This window comes from Halyomorpha halys, unplaced genomic scaffold (genome assembly GCF_000696795.3).
Source record: "Halyomorpha halys isolate HHAL.00 unplaced genomic scaffold, Hhal_1.1 Scaffold1791.1, whole genome shotgun sequence".
NCBI classification, from domain to species: Eukaryota; Metazoa; Arthropoda; class Insecta; order Hemiptera; family Pentatomidae; genus Halyomorpha; species Halyomorpha halys.
Genome location: NW_027105162.1, coordinates 306,312 through 322,335, shown reverse-complemented (window position 1 = coordinate 322,335; position 16,024 = coordinate 306,312). Strand labels below are relative to the sequence as shown.

Here is a 16,024-nt window from a genome sequence, read left to right as displayed (position 1 = left end):
TTTTCTAAACAAATGGACCTTTCTTTAACAGCTTAGGTTGAACACATGGCTGTATGATGAGGCCTTGCAATTTTTTTATAATAATATGAAATTACATTTTATAAGAACTAATTAATCCAATTATTTATGTATTTTATTTCTTGTTTCAGCTTATGGGAAGGTATTCCTTGTCCGGAAGAGGGGAGGAAAGGATGACGGACGCCTTTACGCGATGAAGGTCCTCAAGAAGGCAACAATCGTCCAGAAGAAGAAGACAACGGAGCACACCAAGACGGAACGGCAAGTTCTGGAAGCTGTCCGAAGATGTCCCTTCTTGGTCACCCTCCACTACGCCTTCCAGACTGATGCAAAACTGCATCTCATACTTGGTGAGTATCAGGAATTTTGTTCAGACTAATTAAGCGAATATAAGAAATGACATTTCTATTTTAGAAGGTCTCAAGGCCATCTTCTTTTCAGGTGCCTCAGAGGAATTTCAAAAATGTTGGGGAAAGCAAAATTAGAAACTAGTAGGTTTGGGTGCTTAGTGAGTTTAATGGAAGGATTTATATATGGTTCTGACTAGATCGGTTATATATGGAACATTGAGGTCTTTATGGATGATTTTATTTGTGTCAAAGTAAGGAGCATTGAGGATTTTAGGAAAAACTTTAGATACGTAAGGATTTTATACGAGATGAATTCGAAGGTTTAGGCCTTACTATTGCCAATAGATCAATCTTATGTAATGGATTGGAAGTGTAGAACGTTGTCCGTATTTGTTGTAATAGTGTGAATCGACATAAAGTTTCCTGTTTTTATGATAATAAAAAATAAAAATAATAAAATTATTTTTACCCAACGAATGAGCTATATTTAACATGGGAATCATCAACATAGTAATTTACAAAGGATGAATCAGAAAATTAAATAAAATGTTTGAATCACTTCTAGAAGCGAGGAAGTTATGGGATAACTTCCCAGTTTAACTTTATAACTAACTAACTAACTTTATTAGTAATAATATTTACAAGAAATACTCTAAATTTATCAATACAATTAAAACAAACTAAAAATTCTAAGACGGCCACACTCTTATAAGTTCACTGTTACATTAAAAATAGATCAGTCGTATTCATATTCCTAACTCTTTGTAAAAGGTTGAGCCTTACCAAAATTTAGTAATTTGTAATTTTTTTTTTTTTTATTTTATTTTATTTATTTATTGATATTTACAACTGTATAAAAAAATACACCCAGTAAATTTGATCATAATGATATGATACAGGATGTAGAGAAACTACCAAGTAGTAGAACTCTAAAAACAGTTTACAATATATGGTCACGAGGCCATCTTCTTTTCAGGCGCCTCAGAGGATTGCCAGGAATGGAAGAGGAAGCAAGGTTAGAAACGAGTGGGTTTGGGTGGTTAGGGAGTTTATTAGGGAAGGAATAATATCGGGTTCGGGCTAGATCGGTTACATAAGGAACGTTTAGGTCTTTATGGATGGTTTTATTAGTAACAAAATAAGGAGCATTGAGGATTTTACGAAGGATTTTGGATTGTAAAGATTGGATACGAGAGGAATTCGAAGGTATTTGTAAATTTAAAATTGGTTTTAACGACTGACATGGAATCTTCATACAAGACTGAAAAGACAGGAAACTGCTCGTCGATTTCGACTATTACAACATTTACTAGACAAACGGTCTAAATTGTCAATTCATTACAAAAGACTGATCTACATGACTATTATAAGGCCTATCTGGACATACGGAGTTGAGCTTTGGGGCTCCACTGAACCATCAAATTCCTCCCGAATCCAATCCTTACAGTTCAAAATCCTTAACGCTCCTTACTTTGTCATAAATCAAGTCATCCATCATGACCTCAATGTCCCATATGTTGCGTAAAGTTTCCAAAACCAGATACCATTCCTTCCATGTAAAACTTCCCAAACACCCAAGTCCACTTGTTTCTAACCTGGCTTGTCCTTCATTACCTAATAATCCTCCTAGGCGTCTGAAAAGAAGATGGCCTCGGAATCTTCTCTTCTAGAAATGTTATTGGAGTTCTATCAATGGGTAGATTCTCCACATGTTTGTATCATGTCACTATCTCACCTACAGGAAATTTACTTGTTGTATATATGTTATACAGTTGTAAATAAATGATTTTTAAAAAAAATTGATTTTACATTTTAATGTAATAGTATAATTAGTTTTAATTGTTGTGTAGTTATAAAAAAGGAAAAAAAAATGGAAATAAATATTTAACACTACATATTAAGAATTGTTTGTTTTTTAATGGGATTGGGGATCTAAATATATTTTCGTCTTAAAATGAACTTTTTCTGTTAGAACTATAAATGTATTTTTAATTTTTTTTATAGTAAACAAATATTATTAATTTATTTAGGTAATAAAGTAATAATAGCAGTTTCGTATAAATGTTATACCCAGTATAATGACCGTGTGAGATGGAATGTTTCGCATCACCTTTGTAGGTGATGCTTTCGTGTAGATAACATCTTTTAAACCTCTCGTCCGTTTATTGCTACTTAATTCTTAGCACCCTTTTTTTATCAATACTACTTAAGAACTTCTATTACACAGCATTGTATATATTTAAAAAAAAAATAAAGTGATTACACATTTATATTACCTACTATAATGTTCTGTATTGTCTTTATGTCAAGACTTCAATAAAGTCTTTACACTTAAATCCACGAAACTCTTATCCCCTTTTCATCGATCGTACAAGGAAAGCCCCGGGTTTGTTTCCAGAAGGTTCTCGGTAACTACTGAAAATCGGGGAGGTGTTCAAGGGAACTCTGGAGTTTTCCCTGAACTGTTACACAGTTCCCAGATCCGAGGCTGCTTCTCCTCTCCCTATGAAATTATTCAGCGAGTATTCTCAGAAGTGCATAATAGCGAGCCTTCTCTCTCCCCGTTTTATTTCTTCAGTCGTCGGATCCTTCCATGGTTGGGCTTCCTTGAACTCTCTTTCATGTTTTAATTAAGTCGTGTGGCTCTTTCGATGAAGAATGTTTCAATTACATCAAATAATTTTCTGATTTAACGTTTTACATTTTTCTGAAAAAACGGGTTAAGGGAACTTGTATATTATTTCATCAAGTTCGGATTCCCTTTATATATAAAACGCCGAGTTAAATGGAAGGTTTGCCCATATATCTATTATTTATTACACTAAATTTCTTAAAAAAATTATACTATAAGGGTATTTTGCCCTTTAAAGATTTTATTAAAATTAAACTTTTATTGCTATAACACAATCTGCCCCACTCAAGGTCAATAAGTATTAAGACTGTAAGTACTCTATTCTGCCATATATAAAAATTAGATAAAGAGAAAAGTAATATATTTCATATAAATATTTACTAATTTTATTTTTCATCCTTTCCATCCAATTTGTATCTTTATTTTCTAAATTACTTTCAATACACCGACGCTTCAGTCTTCAATTTGAAAAAAAAAAAATGGAACAATAATATAATAATCAAAATCTATTTTACCATTATTATTCAAATATTAGTTAAACAATTTTATATAAACTACCCTATAACAATAATATTCTGTTTCTTTCTGGTTCCCTATGTCTAGAATCCATAGATTTCACTTCGTCATTTTTTTAAACTATAAAATACTCCTAATCTCCGTTCTAAGTCTTGCTATATTTGCATTATGCTCATCCTTCCACGTATTTATCAGTTCTCGTTTTTTTTTTTTCCTTTTTCCATATAGACTACACCATTATCTTTTTCCCTTTTATTTTAAGTTTAAGTTATTATGATGTCTACATAAGGCCTCTTCAATTTTATTACAATCGGTTTTAAAATTTATGACCTTATTAGTATTTTTTATGATACAGATAGCCTCTTTTATTTTCCTTTTTATATATATATATAAAATCATTGCAATGTAATATGTATATCACATTCATTTTGTCCTTCGTATCACTCATGTTCCTAATTTTATATTTTTGTGATCATATTCTATTAATTTCTTTTTATGTTTTCTGTTAAATCTGATCTGTAATTAATTTTGTAAATAAATTGTAATTTAAAAAATAAAATTTATAATTTTTTATAAGTAAAAATAAAAATAAATAATAATAAAAATAGACATAAGCGGGTAAATGTATTAAATAATAAAACAGCTAAAGTAAAAAATTAAAAATAAATCATCTTTAACACATTCATACTAATGTACAACGAATTTGTTTTCCTGGGCACATTAATTTTAATATTATTCTTATTAGTATTAATGCATGAGTAAATGAGCAGTGAGCGAATATTTATATTTATATTATATTTTAATTTAATTTTTGTCGATATAATTACGTCGTTAGCGTTATTATCTATTTTACGATTCACGATTTAATATTGTCTTTTGAAAATAAAATATAAATAAGATATTATTTCTTTGCAGAAACCGCTTCTAATTTCGTAACATAGTTTATATGTATCGGGTTACACCGGATCAATACAAATGTTTCATTCATACAGACAATTTGACCAAGCGTTCTAGTCATGCTAATTTTCCAATTATGTTCGTGTCTGTTTCAATTACTCGATTTTCGAAGCAATTGTTAAAATTTTTAAATCTATAAATGTGACTTAAAAATGAACACGGACATAGGCTATTCAGTATCTATAATAATTAAGCATAAATTTAAATATTTATAAAACTTTAATTACATATTTTCTATTTTTTTAACTTAGAAATTGACACGAGGATATAGGCATGCAAAAAGTTTTTATTGTATGTATTAAAACCATCAAATATTAATTACTCAAAATAAAATACTAATGTAGAATATACAGATATATCTATATTTTTTGAAGTCCTAAACTCCTTCAAAGAATTTCTTTGCCAAACAAACGAAAACACGAGTTATCTTATACTATTATAGAACATTTGTTCCATGAGGTCGGGTTGCTTTTGTGATTAGATAGCGCTGTCCGACAAAATAACAAGGAAAAGCATTTAACACATTATGATGTGAGGTTTACAAAAGTTTAAAAGCCATAAATTATTATATGCTCGTTAGTTTCTCAAGCAATTACTTTGAAACAAATTAACGCCCCCCGCCCGTCTGTATAACACTTAATTTACTATTTCATGAATGCTAAATAAATAATAAGAATAAAATTGTACAGAACATTTTAAAGAAGAGAGAAGGAATTCTGGATATTATATTCCGGTTGACTTTTACTCCTTTGATGACATTTAACCTTTCCGTCGGAATATCGTATCGTTCCTACTGTCCTTTAGCGTTTGAGGGGTTTTAATTATCTTGTTCCTGTATTGTTTTTGACTTTTAGGGCCTCGTGTAGATTTTTTATTTTTTTTTACCAAACTGTGATTGCCTTTCAGTTCGTAACGAACATTTAAAAAAATTAAAACCCAAACAACATATCGAGTGTTAGCTGTTAAACCTATAAAAGAGAAAGAAAGGTTATTCAATAGTGTTATAGCAGAACTGGGTCAAACGGATCCGAGTTTATTAGTCTGTTAAAAGCTTTTAAGTGGGCCCTCGTTGTGACTCCGGTATGTCAAATATATTTACTAATAACTGTCTTGTAACTGTATTATATTAAAATTTAGAAAGTTATGCAATATTTATTAAATAAAATTAAAATCATGTCTTTCTATGTTTCTTTAAAAAAGTATGTTTTATAATTCATATTATTATACTAATTTATTTACTTACAACAGTGCTAATTCATTTTTTTTATTTATTATTGTTCAAATAAAGTAATATTTGAAAAAAAAAACAAATGGCGTACGCCAGTGCTTATTATGATTTTGTCGTTAGTGATTAAAATTTATGGGATAAGCTGTTGTTGGAATACGGGAATATAGCTGTATCTAGCTAAGGTTTTGAAGGTTACAGGGTTGCAACCCTGTTTTAATACCCTTAATTTAATCATTTGTTTTAAAACAAACAAATTGGACGAGCCGTTTTGGAAATATTGGTGTGCCGAAGAAAATAAGGTTATGACTTAAATGCATAAAGGGGCAGAAGAAATATTGTGCAAAAAAGGGGTATTCAAAATTGTAGATCGTTCTAAAGTTTTCAGAAATGTAAAACATTTTTATGGACCAAACAAAATTTTGTTAAAGAGAGTGCCAAAGCTTTTTGCCGTGTGCATCACAATAAATTATAGATTCCAGACTCAGGTCACTTCAAGTCAAGTAGGTTACGATGACTTTGAAGTATTTTGACTCTTCAACCAATTCCTAACCTGCACACACTCTTTTCTTCTTATTATTAAAAAATCTCCATTAACCCTGTCCACAATTCAAATATGATACCAGCAACCTCTGGGTAACATAGGCAGATACCGCGCCGCCCTCCCATCAGGAAACGTTTAATCAACACTATAATTTTGTGAAATTGTAGTTTGAGGTGTCTCTAACTATTTAATGCTTTGCATAAAAAGTTAGGTTAATATTTTTGCACGAAAATTGCCAGTGCGAACGTCCTTTAAGTTGATATAATCTGATAAAACGACATGGAACCAACTGAGTGCCAACCCGCACAATCACTGACAATTTCATCAAAATCGGATTAAGGGTTCATTCTATTAAACCTGTACACACTTGTTAGTTGATGACTATAATATTAAGCATATCTTATTATGCCATGTAGTAGTAATTGTTTCAATGAAGTTTCATTATTATGGGGTTCTTCGTTCCCTATTTAAATGATTAATATGTCTTACTTAAATAAAAAAAAACAGAATAACCTTGTGTTAAGGATACTATTAGTATTATTTAGTGATAGTAAAATCATTCACAGAATCTAATCTGTGTAATGATTAAAATATTGATAATGAAAATATTTTTATCTGTATTAGAGCGGTTATTTATTTATTAATTGTTTTATTCTTGTAAAATCTAGATAAATATAAACATATATATTCTGATCTTAATAATATAGACTTATTAATAATATATATTGATAATGTAGACTTTAGTCTTAGCTGGTTATTCCATTCAAACTAATAATATTTTTCATAATGCATTAATCGAACGTTATCAATGAATGTTATAATTAATGGGAATTGTAATGAATATTGATTATTAACAATTATAGGCTATTATGATAGCCTTGCTCTAAGAGGGTACAAAAATACGGTTACGATAAAAAAAATGGCTCAGTTTTTAGCTGCGTATGGTTCGGTGCCAGTCTCCGCCAGCTTTCTAGCGGCCTTTCCCTTCAATCAATTCCTTTTAGCCCCTCTTTCCATGAAACATCTTTTCATCCCTTACATTCCCTGTCTTTATTGCTTTATTTACTCCCGTTTTTCATTTTATTTGAGTGGTTCTTAACTTTTTATTTTTACCACTGGCAAAACAAAAACTTTTAACTTAAGTTTGTTTAATCTATAACTAATGCAGTTGCAAAATAGAATTGTATTCTTTAACATTACAAATTTAATGTTTTTCTTAGTTGTATTCCGTGTGAATTATCGTACGTTTAACCTTGCAATGGCAAGGATATCGTGGACGATTAAAATTTATGATGCTGTTATGATATTGACAATATTATGCAACGTTTACATTCCCTGTAACGTTGCGAAATTTCGACAACGTGCCACAGTAGGTATAAACTTGAAAATTAGCTTCTTCGTGACAAGTAAATGTAAATAATATTAATTTACTTGAGAGTATATTGTTTGATAAATTCATTATGCTACCTTATGTCCTGAACGGTTACATGTTTATATTAATACTGCCTAATTTAATAATAACCTTTGTTAATATAATTACGCTTGTTAAATATGAAACAAAGTTATTTTAATATACATAAATATATAATGTGGTTCATACTCATGTGATAATTTGATTCACTCATTAAACGACATTTTAAATTATAGCAACTCGAAATCTGTTAATTCTTTCAATGACATTTTATCTTGGGAATTTATCATTATTTATTACTAATTTTACATTCCTTTTGTTTTGTTTATAACTATACTTATGTATATATGCTTAGCATTATAATCAGAAACTTTTTTTTTTCTTTGTTTTACCATTTAATCAAAACAGAAAACATTTTTGCCCTATGTTTCGACTCAAATAAAATCTATCAATAGGCATTTTTTGTTTTCATAATTATTAATAAATAAAGAATTCTATTATATTTTTCCTTACGTTAATGTCGAGAAGAATACAGTAATGAAATGTCTAAGGTCCGTGTAATTCTGAGTGTATTAATTAAAATTATTATTTTATTATGAATTATTTTTAAGTTTTTTAATTCGTCCATTCCATTGTATTTCTTGTTCATATAAGTTCTATAAGAGATACACTAAATTTTTAATTATTTCTTTTCTGAATAAATAATTTATAATCATAAATTACAATTGATGATTAATATCCAAGTATCTCAAATAAATTATATACTTCTTTTTCATTACTATGAATTTCTGCTAGATGTCGACATTTCATGTTTGATATAACCTTCTAACCGTAGTAGAAATAAAAATAATAAAATAATAATGTTTAAATTTACATTTTATTTTTTATAATTAATTAAATGTTTCTAATGACGCGATTAATTGACCTTCAAAATTTATCATTCTATTTACTCAGAAATATATTGATATGAATGAAACATTTTTGTTTGGGAATACCAGTTTTATAAACAAACTCCTGAATATAAAAAACAAATAAAATTAAAAATTATCATAGTTTCATAGTTTTTTTTTCTTTTTATCACATTGTTTTGAGCTCATCTGTTCCATTTGCATATGTATAGTCCGTTGCCTTTAAATTTATTAACAAGGTCCTAGACCACAAACGGATTCTAGTATTTTTTTTTGTTGGCGAAGGGTAAGGGCTTATCAATCCGCCCTCCAGAACAGATGGGGAAACAAGATTTTTTTCTTCCCGACAGCAGTATGGTAGCTGTGTTTTATCTAAATCGACCATCGACCAATGGCTATCTCACCGAAATAAGATAATGTCATTGAATAATAATATAACTATTAAATAAATATAGAGGATAAATAATAATGTAAAATAAAAGTATAACTTTGGTACAATAATAAATACCTAATTTGTATAACGGTATTAAATTATCCGATGCACGACGACTGAATATTTAGTTACAGAAAATAATTGTGACTAATTTTTCAGACAAATGAATCAGACGAATAATTAAAAAAATTGTTTGTTTCAAAAGGACTAAAATATTTTTTAGTTATGTGTTATATGTTAGTTATACATAGTTATATGTTTCACAAACTTTATCCTAATTGTATCTTATTTTACACTAAACGATAGCAGATTATTGTGAAGGCTTAATCATAATTCGTATTTCTTCACTGCTTTGGTTTAATTAAAGGAAAATATTTCATATCTTTAAAAAAAAATTTTGTTCACTTCGTTAATATCTTTTACCAGATTGAAATTGTAGTTTAAAATTCATAACAAAAAAATTATTCAGATTGTTAAGGAGTTTTTAATTCGTATAAAATTTTAATCATTTTTAATAAACTTACATTTAAAAACCCTGGCAGGATAAACGGGGTTTAAATGCTCCTTGTGAGACCATCACTGGAAGATACGTTTCAATTTAAAACAGTTTGATTAATATTTAAGGAGTTCAGAGCGTCTTTTTCAGAAAAACAACAACTGAATTTGTTGGTATTTATTTAAAACCAACTATTAACTACCGAAATGAGATAGCAAAATAATTTAATTTAGAATAAATTGTTTAATTGATAAGAAATTTACATTAGATTCTTCTTTATTTTCAAATCGTAAATTAAAAATCGCTAAGATCAGCTAGGTTTAAGCTTGTACATTTAGGTTTAAATTGTATGTTTAAACGAACACATCAAAAGACGAGTTATAGTTCATTGTCGAAAGTTTATTTAGTAATTTCAAAAAATAATAATTAAAATGCTTGTATTTATCTATTCTGACTAAAAATTTAGTTCCATGAATTTTCAACCGACTAATGCTCCACTCATACATATTATTTTTATAAGTAATAATATTTTTTTTTTAATTTCAACTCTTCATTATTTTACATCGATCCAAGACGGACTAATTAACCGAATTAGTATTTACATATGTTTTATTAGTGTTTATGCCACGTGGTTGTCTATTTGATTTATTTATTTCCGAGAAAATCGCATTCATAAACGTTTGAGCTATTTCTGAATGAAATAAATCAGGTTGGGTTCCCAACTTAACAAGTTGCCGTCTCTTAAAACCACGTGTCAAATAGGAACTATTCTTAACGTTGACATCATTCCAAAATACAGACTGAGGCCTTCGCAAAGCTTTCATTCGATCTCCTCCTCGATATAGAAAATAAAAATATTTAAATAATTATATGGCTTATATAGAGTCTAATCGTCTAGTTAGTTTTTTTATATATATCTTTAAGAATTGTTTTCATCGAGATAATGCCCTTTTAAGCGTCGAGGAGAGATGTAACTGGAAAGTGGTATAACAAGCTTGATGAGAGTTCTGCGCAACTGGCAAAAGCGAAAGTGCGTTAATACACATGTTAGCAGTCCCATGACGATTAATACAAATTTGAATAAGGGTGGGTAATAATATACTCTTTAAATGTTTTATTTTTCTAAATTATTTTAATGGATTTAAATTATTATATATTATTGCAGGAAGATAAAGGCGGTCAATAAAGGTATCAAAATACTAAGAGAAAACTATTTATTGTTAACCAACGTTTTGCAGGGCTAAATGAAAAAAACAAGATACAAACATTATTTTAAAGATAAAAAAAAATTACAAAGCATTTGTTATGTTATAAAGTATAAAAGAAAAAAATAATAATTATATAAGGAAGTATACATGTAGATGGACTAGAAGCTAGTTACTAATTGTTATTATTTTTTATATACTTTATAATCATAACAATTGTTTTAAAATGTTTTTTATTTTAATGTTCAGTCAATTCTTATAGTGTTTGTATCTTGTTTTTTCATTAGTCCTGACGAAGCCCTGAAAAGCGGGGTGAAACGTTAATTAACAATAAATAGTTTTCTTTTACTATTTTGATACCTTCCTTGACCGCCGCCACCTGGACTATCTTCCTACAATCTATTTCATACGGTCAATTATCTTCTTCCTCTAACATAGCGTATTATAATTTCTGGAAAACTAAAAAACACTTACAACTTCAACCATCCTTCATTCATTAATACGATGACGTTTTGGACTTATTCAATGTCCATTTTTACATCTATCTGTATTCTCAGTACACTGAGGAATAGGCAACCATAAATACAGCCAAGACGAGGAGAGTATATATATTAATATAATTTTAGGTAAAATAATATAAGGGAAATTGAAGAGTGTACTAACACAAGGAATCGATTTAAAAATGGACATTGAATAAGTCATCGTATAAATCAATGATGGATGGTTAAAGTTAAAAGAGGTTTTTAATTTCCCAGAAATTGTTATATATAATTATTATATCATATATAATATATATTATATGTAATAATATATAATTTCCCAGAAATTATAATATGTTTTCTGAATATTCATATAAAAAAAAAGTCAATATAAATCAATTTATCCATGTCACAGAACTGTAATTTATTTTGTGTCATTTTTTACATCGTCACGCAAAAAACATTGTAGTTGTCAGTGGCCATGTTTATTACAACATTATCATTAAACATATACCCATTAATTCATTACGCATTTTTTAGAAAAAATATGACATGAAAACTAATAAACAACAGAAAATAGATTATAATTTAAATCGAATTGGAATAAGTAGTTAATACGGACTGATATATTTATATTTTAACGTTATTATTATTTTTTAAATTTTCCTCTTACTTTTGAATGAGATAACCAATTAGCGCTCACTTTGTTGATTAGAGAAGTTAACTCCATTAGCGGACAGACTGTTCCAGTTTTCGAGGGCATGTTTTGATCTAGGTCGCGACCTGGTTACTCCACACCGCTCTTGCTCTCAGATAATGCAAGCTCTATATGTTGATATATCTCTTCGAGAGGAGGCGGTGCCCGATATATCAGGGGAATTTTATACCCGAACCGTGGTGAAGATGGCAGATAGTAGTCCCTCTTAGCCAATGAGGCGTCATATTCTGGGCATGTCTCATCTGTATCCCTCTCTCCAGGATGTCACCCTTTGCCTGGAGGACTCTCACAAAGGCTCTTGAAACACGAGTGGGGTATTCAGGAGTAAATGCAGTATATTGCTATGAAATGAAAGCTTTGAAAACCTTATAGTGATTCGTTAGTAGTTTCGCTCTTTAAGATTCAAAGAATATTCTACTTGTAGACAATTTTTATAATATATCATTAATTGAATCTTGTTAATGCAAAAAATTAATTTATTCGAAAACATTTTGGAAGGTTAGTTAATGTTTGATTAATGCACCATATTACATTATGGGAGCCGTGAGAGCAAAAGTGGTGCAAGTCATTTTGTTCTTAATTCAGTTTCATTAAAACATTAAGTAATTACTGAATCGATTAACTTTAAATACTCTCAAGTTTTTATATTTGCTTATGAATGACTAATTTTAATGGATAAAGCTGTTATTTCTTCCCCTAAAATGTAGAATATCTCAAAAGTTCGGTTTTCTCTTATATCACATTTGCACTAAACGGCTCATACGCCATTTATTTAATTTTTTGTACAACATATTGAACGACCACTCTACTTTTAGTAAAAATGTATTTAATATATATCGTTGGCTTGACAATTGAAATAAACTACAAAGTCCAAAATTGAAGTTTCAGATATTTTATGATAAACATTTTTTTGTTTAAATGTAATGGAAATAGTTGTTTTACTTTTTATATGCAGATTTTATATTATTAATAATTTTTTTGGAGTTTAATATTTTAGACTGGAAAAAAAAAACAACTAAAAACTAGAGAATCTAGGCTTAAGGTGTTTCACTTGTAAACCGACGTCTGAATAAAAACATTTAACTAAACTCAATTTGGTCATAACAACTGTAGCAACATAAATTCATTTTTTTATGTATTTAGTTTGATTAAGCATTTTTCGATACTCATTATTACCTTCTACGACTAAATATGTTATTGTATGTTCTTATTACTTTCTATTATAAAGGTATATTATACATTTATTATCATAACTGACTAATATCACTGCTAAGAATGAGCGACTATAACTATCAGACTATTTAAATGAGAATAAGATTCAACTGATGTTGAAGGGCATTTAATTGTACATTGATATAACGAGGGTAATCAAAATCTACTAAGAAAATAGCAACTAAGTTTGAAATCAATGATCCGACCTTGTAGATCTTTGGCCGCCTGAACCAGCCTTCTCCACACCTGCCTTTCTTGGGCTACTACTTTCCAGTTTTCTGTTTGCAGCTCTTTTGTATCTTTGTTGATTCTGTCTAACAATTCTGTGGCCTCCCATCAGGTCTCTTGTCAACTGTAGTGGCATTCATTGTTGTGTAGAGTCCATACGTCCCACCCATCTTAACCTCCTTGCCTCTTATCTACATATATACACACACATCATTTTGTGAAACGTTCCTTTACTACACATGTAACTCTCAATATTTACTTTAAAAATCCTATATTTAATGTTTTTGAAGAAAATTAAAGCTCATATATGGTAAACAGTTTTTTTTTTCAACTAAAGAGGTGAAGCTATAAAAGAATTTAAGATATTCATGCATTAATTACTAATGGAAAATATTGTAGTCATAATCTTTTAAAGTAGTCATTAGTTTTTACATACATGTGTACTGTTGTCTAGACATTATATCAGTTGAGCAATCCTACGTTGGCTTCCTGCTGCCATCACACAAGCCGTGGACAGCAGAAACGAGGTTATGTAATTGATGTCCTTGCTTCCTCAGAACGCTTCTAGAGGTTGAGAGTTGTCTCCGGTGGTTATTATTTAAGACATATCCTGCGATTGAGCTGAATACTGTAATGCCAACTTACATTAAAACTACAATTACTGGGGGAAATTGGTGATAAGTGGTGCTTTTTGTAGCAGTGTAGCGTTGAAACTGTGCTAAATATCCAGTTATTTCAACCATCATTTCTGCGACCGAACATAGTAACATTTTCAAATAGCTTTGGAAACTTGAAGTTAAGTAGAAAGGCGAAATGTAAATGCGTATTTGAATTACTTAAAACAACATATACAAGAAAAGACTATGGCAAAACCAAATAAACAATCATAATTGTTTTCGTAAAAATCTCTGTTTTCCCAGAATCGTTTTTATTTATACGCCAAAAACAAATGTAATTAATAATTTTTAGTAACAATTAAAAATAATTCCTCGAATTTTAAAAGCTGATTAAAATGATAATGATGAAAAAGTTGTAATTTCTCAGTATATGGATTAATATTTCATTTTGGTAGGGACACTAGACTTGTGAGAAGTAATTTGTATATAACATAAGTCGTGTCTGAACCAGTCAGCATAGATAGCTGTCTTGGCTAAAACGCTAACAAAATATGGGTTATTAGATTAACAAATATATCCGATCGTATCCAATACATCTAATGAAATGCCACCTTTAATTATATTTAAATCGTTAATTAACTCTTGATATTTTATATGAATTTGAAATGAAAGGTTTATTGTACTATTACATTGCGTTGTTATTGTTATTCCAATAAAAACTAATAAAATGAAAAAAAAAGTTAAGGCTACAAAGATTTTTTTTTATTTTCATCTCTTCGAATTTAAATATAAATAATAAGCACTGAAGCCAATCAAAATTATAACTATGGTTAGAGGTGGATTCATTTCTTATGGTGTGGTTGACTTTGTAGATCATATACGTATTTTAAATCTTCAGAATAATCATTATAAGTGACTCAATAGTTATTCTTACAATATAGAGTCTCAAACTTTTTATTTTCTTGCCACTCCCACGTTTCGACCATTCAGGCCATTTTGAATGATCTATCAAGTAACAATTTAAATTATATTCCAATCATTAATTAATTTTTAAAACATTTTGAACCATAAATTTTCTATCTTATTTACAATATCACAGCTAACATTGGTTATCAAACTGTTCCAGGCTCTTATGGCTTTGCCAAATTTCATCTTTAGTCAATAACCTATTTGACATTTTTAAATTAGGTAACAATTAAATTATGTTTTTTATTTATTCTCTAATAAAAACTTAAGTACTTAGTTTTTAAAATAATTTTGCCTATTTATCCTGAAGATTTAAAATTTTGATTTTTTTTTTTCAGTGATTCAATTGGTAAGCGGCGCTACATCCAAATTCGGGTTTTCCACCTCATTTCTTTAACCCCTTAACTTGTACGCTCCAGTTAATTCGATTCGAGAATATATCTATAGCCTATGTTTACATTGGAATCTAGGTATTATGAATGATATCCAAAATAAATTTTTTTATTATTTTTGTAATTTTTTGCCTAGAAAATGTCCTAAATTGTATTTTCTTTTACATAAAATGATTTTTTTTTTGGTCGGGTTTTTTCCAAAAATTGTGTTAAGAGGTTAAAACTTCCGGGCAGATTTTATAATGAAGTCATAGGTCATCCCAGGATGATCCTCAAAACTCGTTATAATTATCTACATTTAATCCTGAATGCCACGATTTTTTATCTTAAGAAAATCAAAGGCCTTTTCAAATTTTATTATATTTTACTGGACAGATACATTAAGATTTTAAACAGAATAAGAATAAGGTCAATTATGATAATTATTTTAGTATAATTCAATTTGATTTTGTCTGTCTGTAATTATAACATATTATATAATTATCTTCAATAAGAATCATCATTAACACATCATCGTTATACTTTCGCGTGATTAGTTATGCATCGTATTTTACGGATGCAATCCCTCTTTATTCAGTCGTTATATATGTTGTTCTCAATTTAATTTTAAATACCCCAGTAAGAGTATGCAAATAATTCTAACTAGTTTTTTTTTCCTCGACACGGATGATAAAACACAGCAATCTTTCCTCTAGGCCAGTTAAATGCGATTTACAA

The 16,024-nt window shown here is 29.1% G+C and overlaps 1 protein-coding gene across 1 annotated transcript in view; it reads left to right on the top strand.

Annotated features, from left to right (window-relative positions):
• Positions 1-16,024, top strand: part of LOC106690643 (ribosomal protein S6 kinase alpha-5) — a 161,883-nt gene that overhangs the window by 88,346 nt on the left and 57,513 nt on the right. The window contains exon 3 of the mRNA XM_014436147.2: positions 150-368. Coding sequence (XP_014291633.1) covers positions 150-368 — 219 coding nt within the window. The remainder of the gene's footprint in view (positions 1-149; positions 369-16,024) is intronic.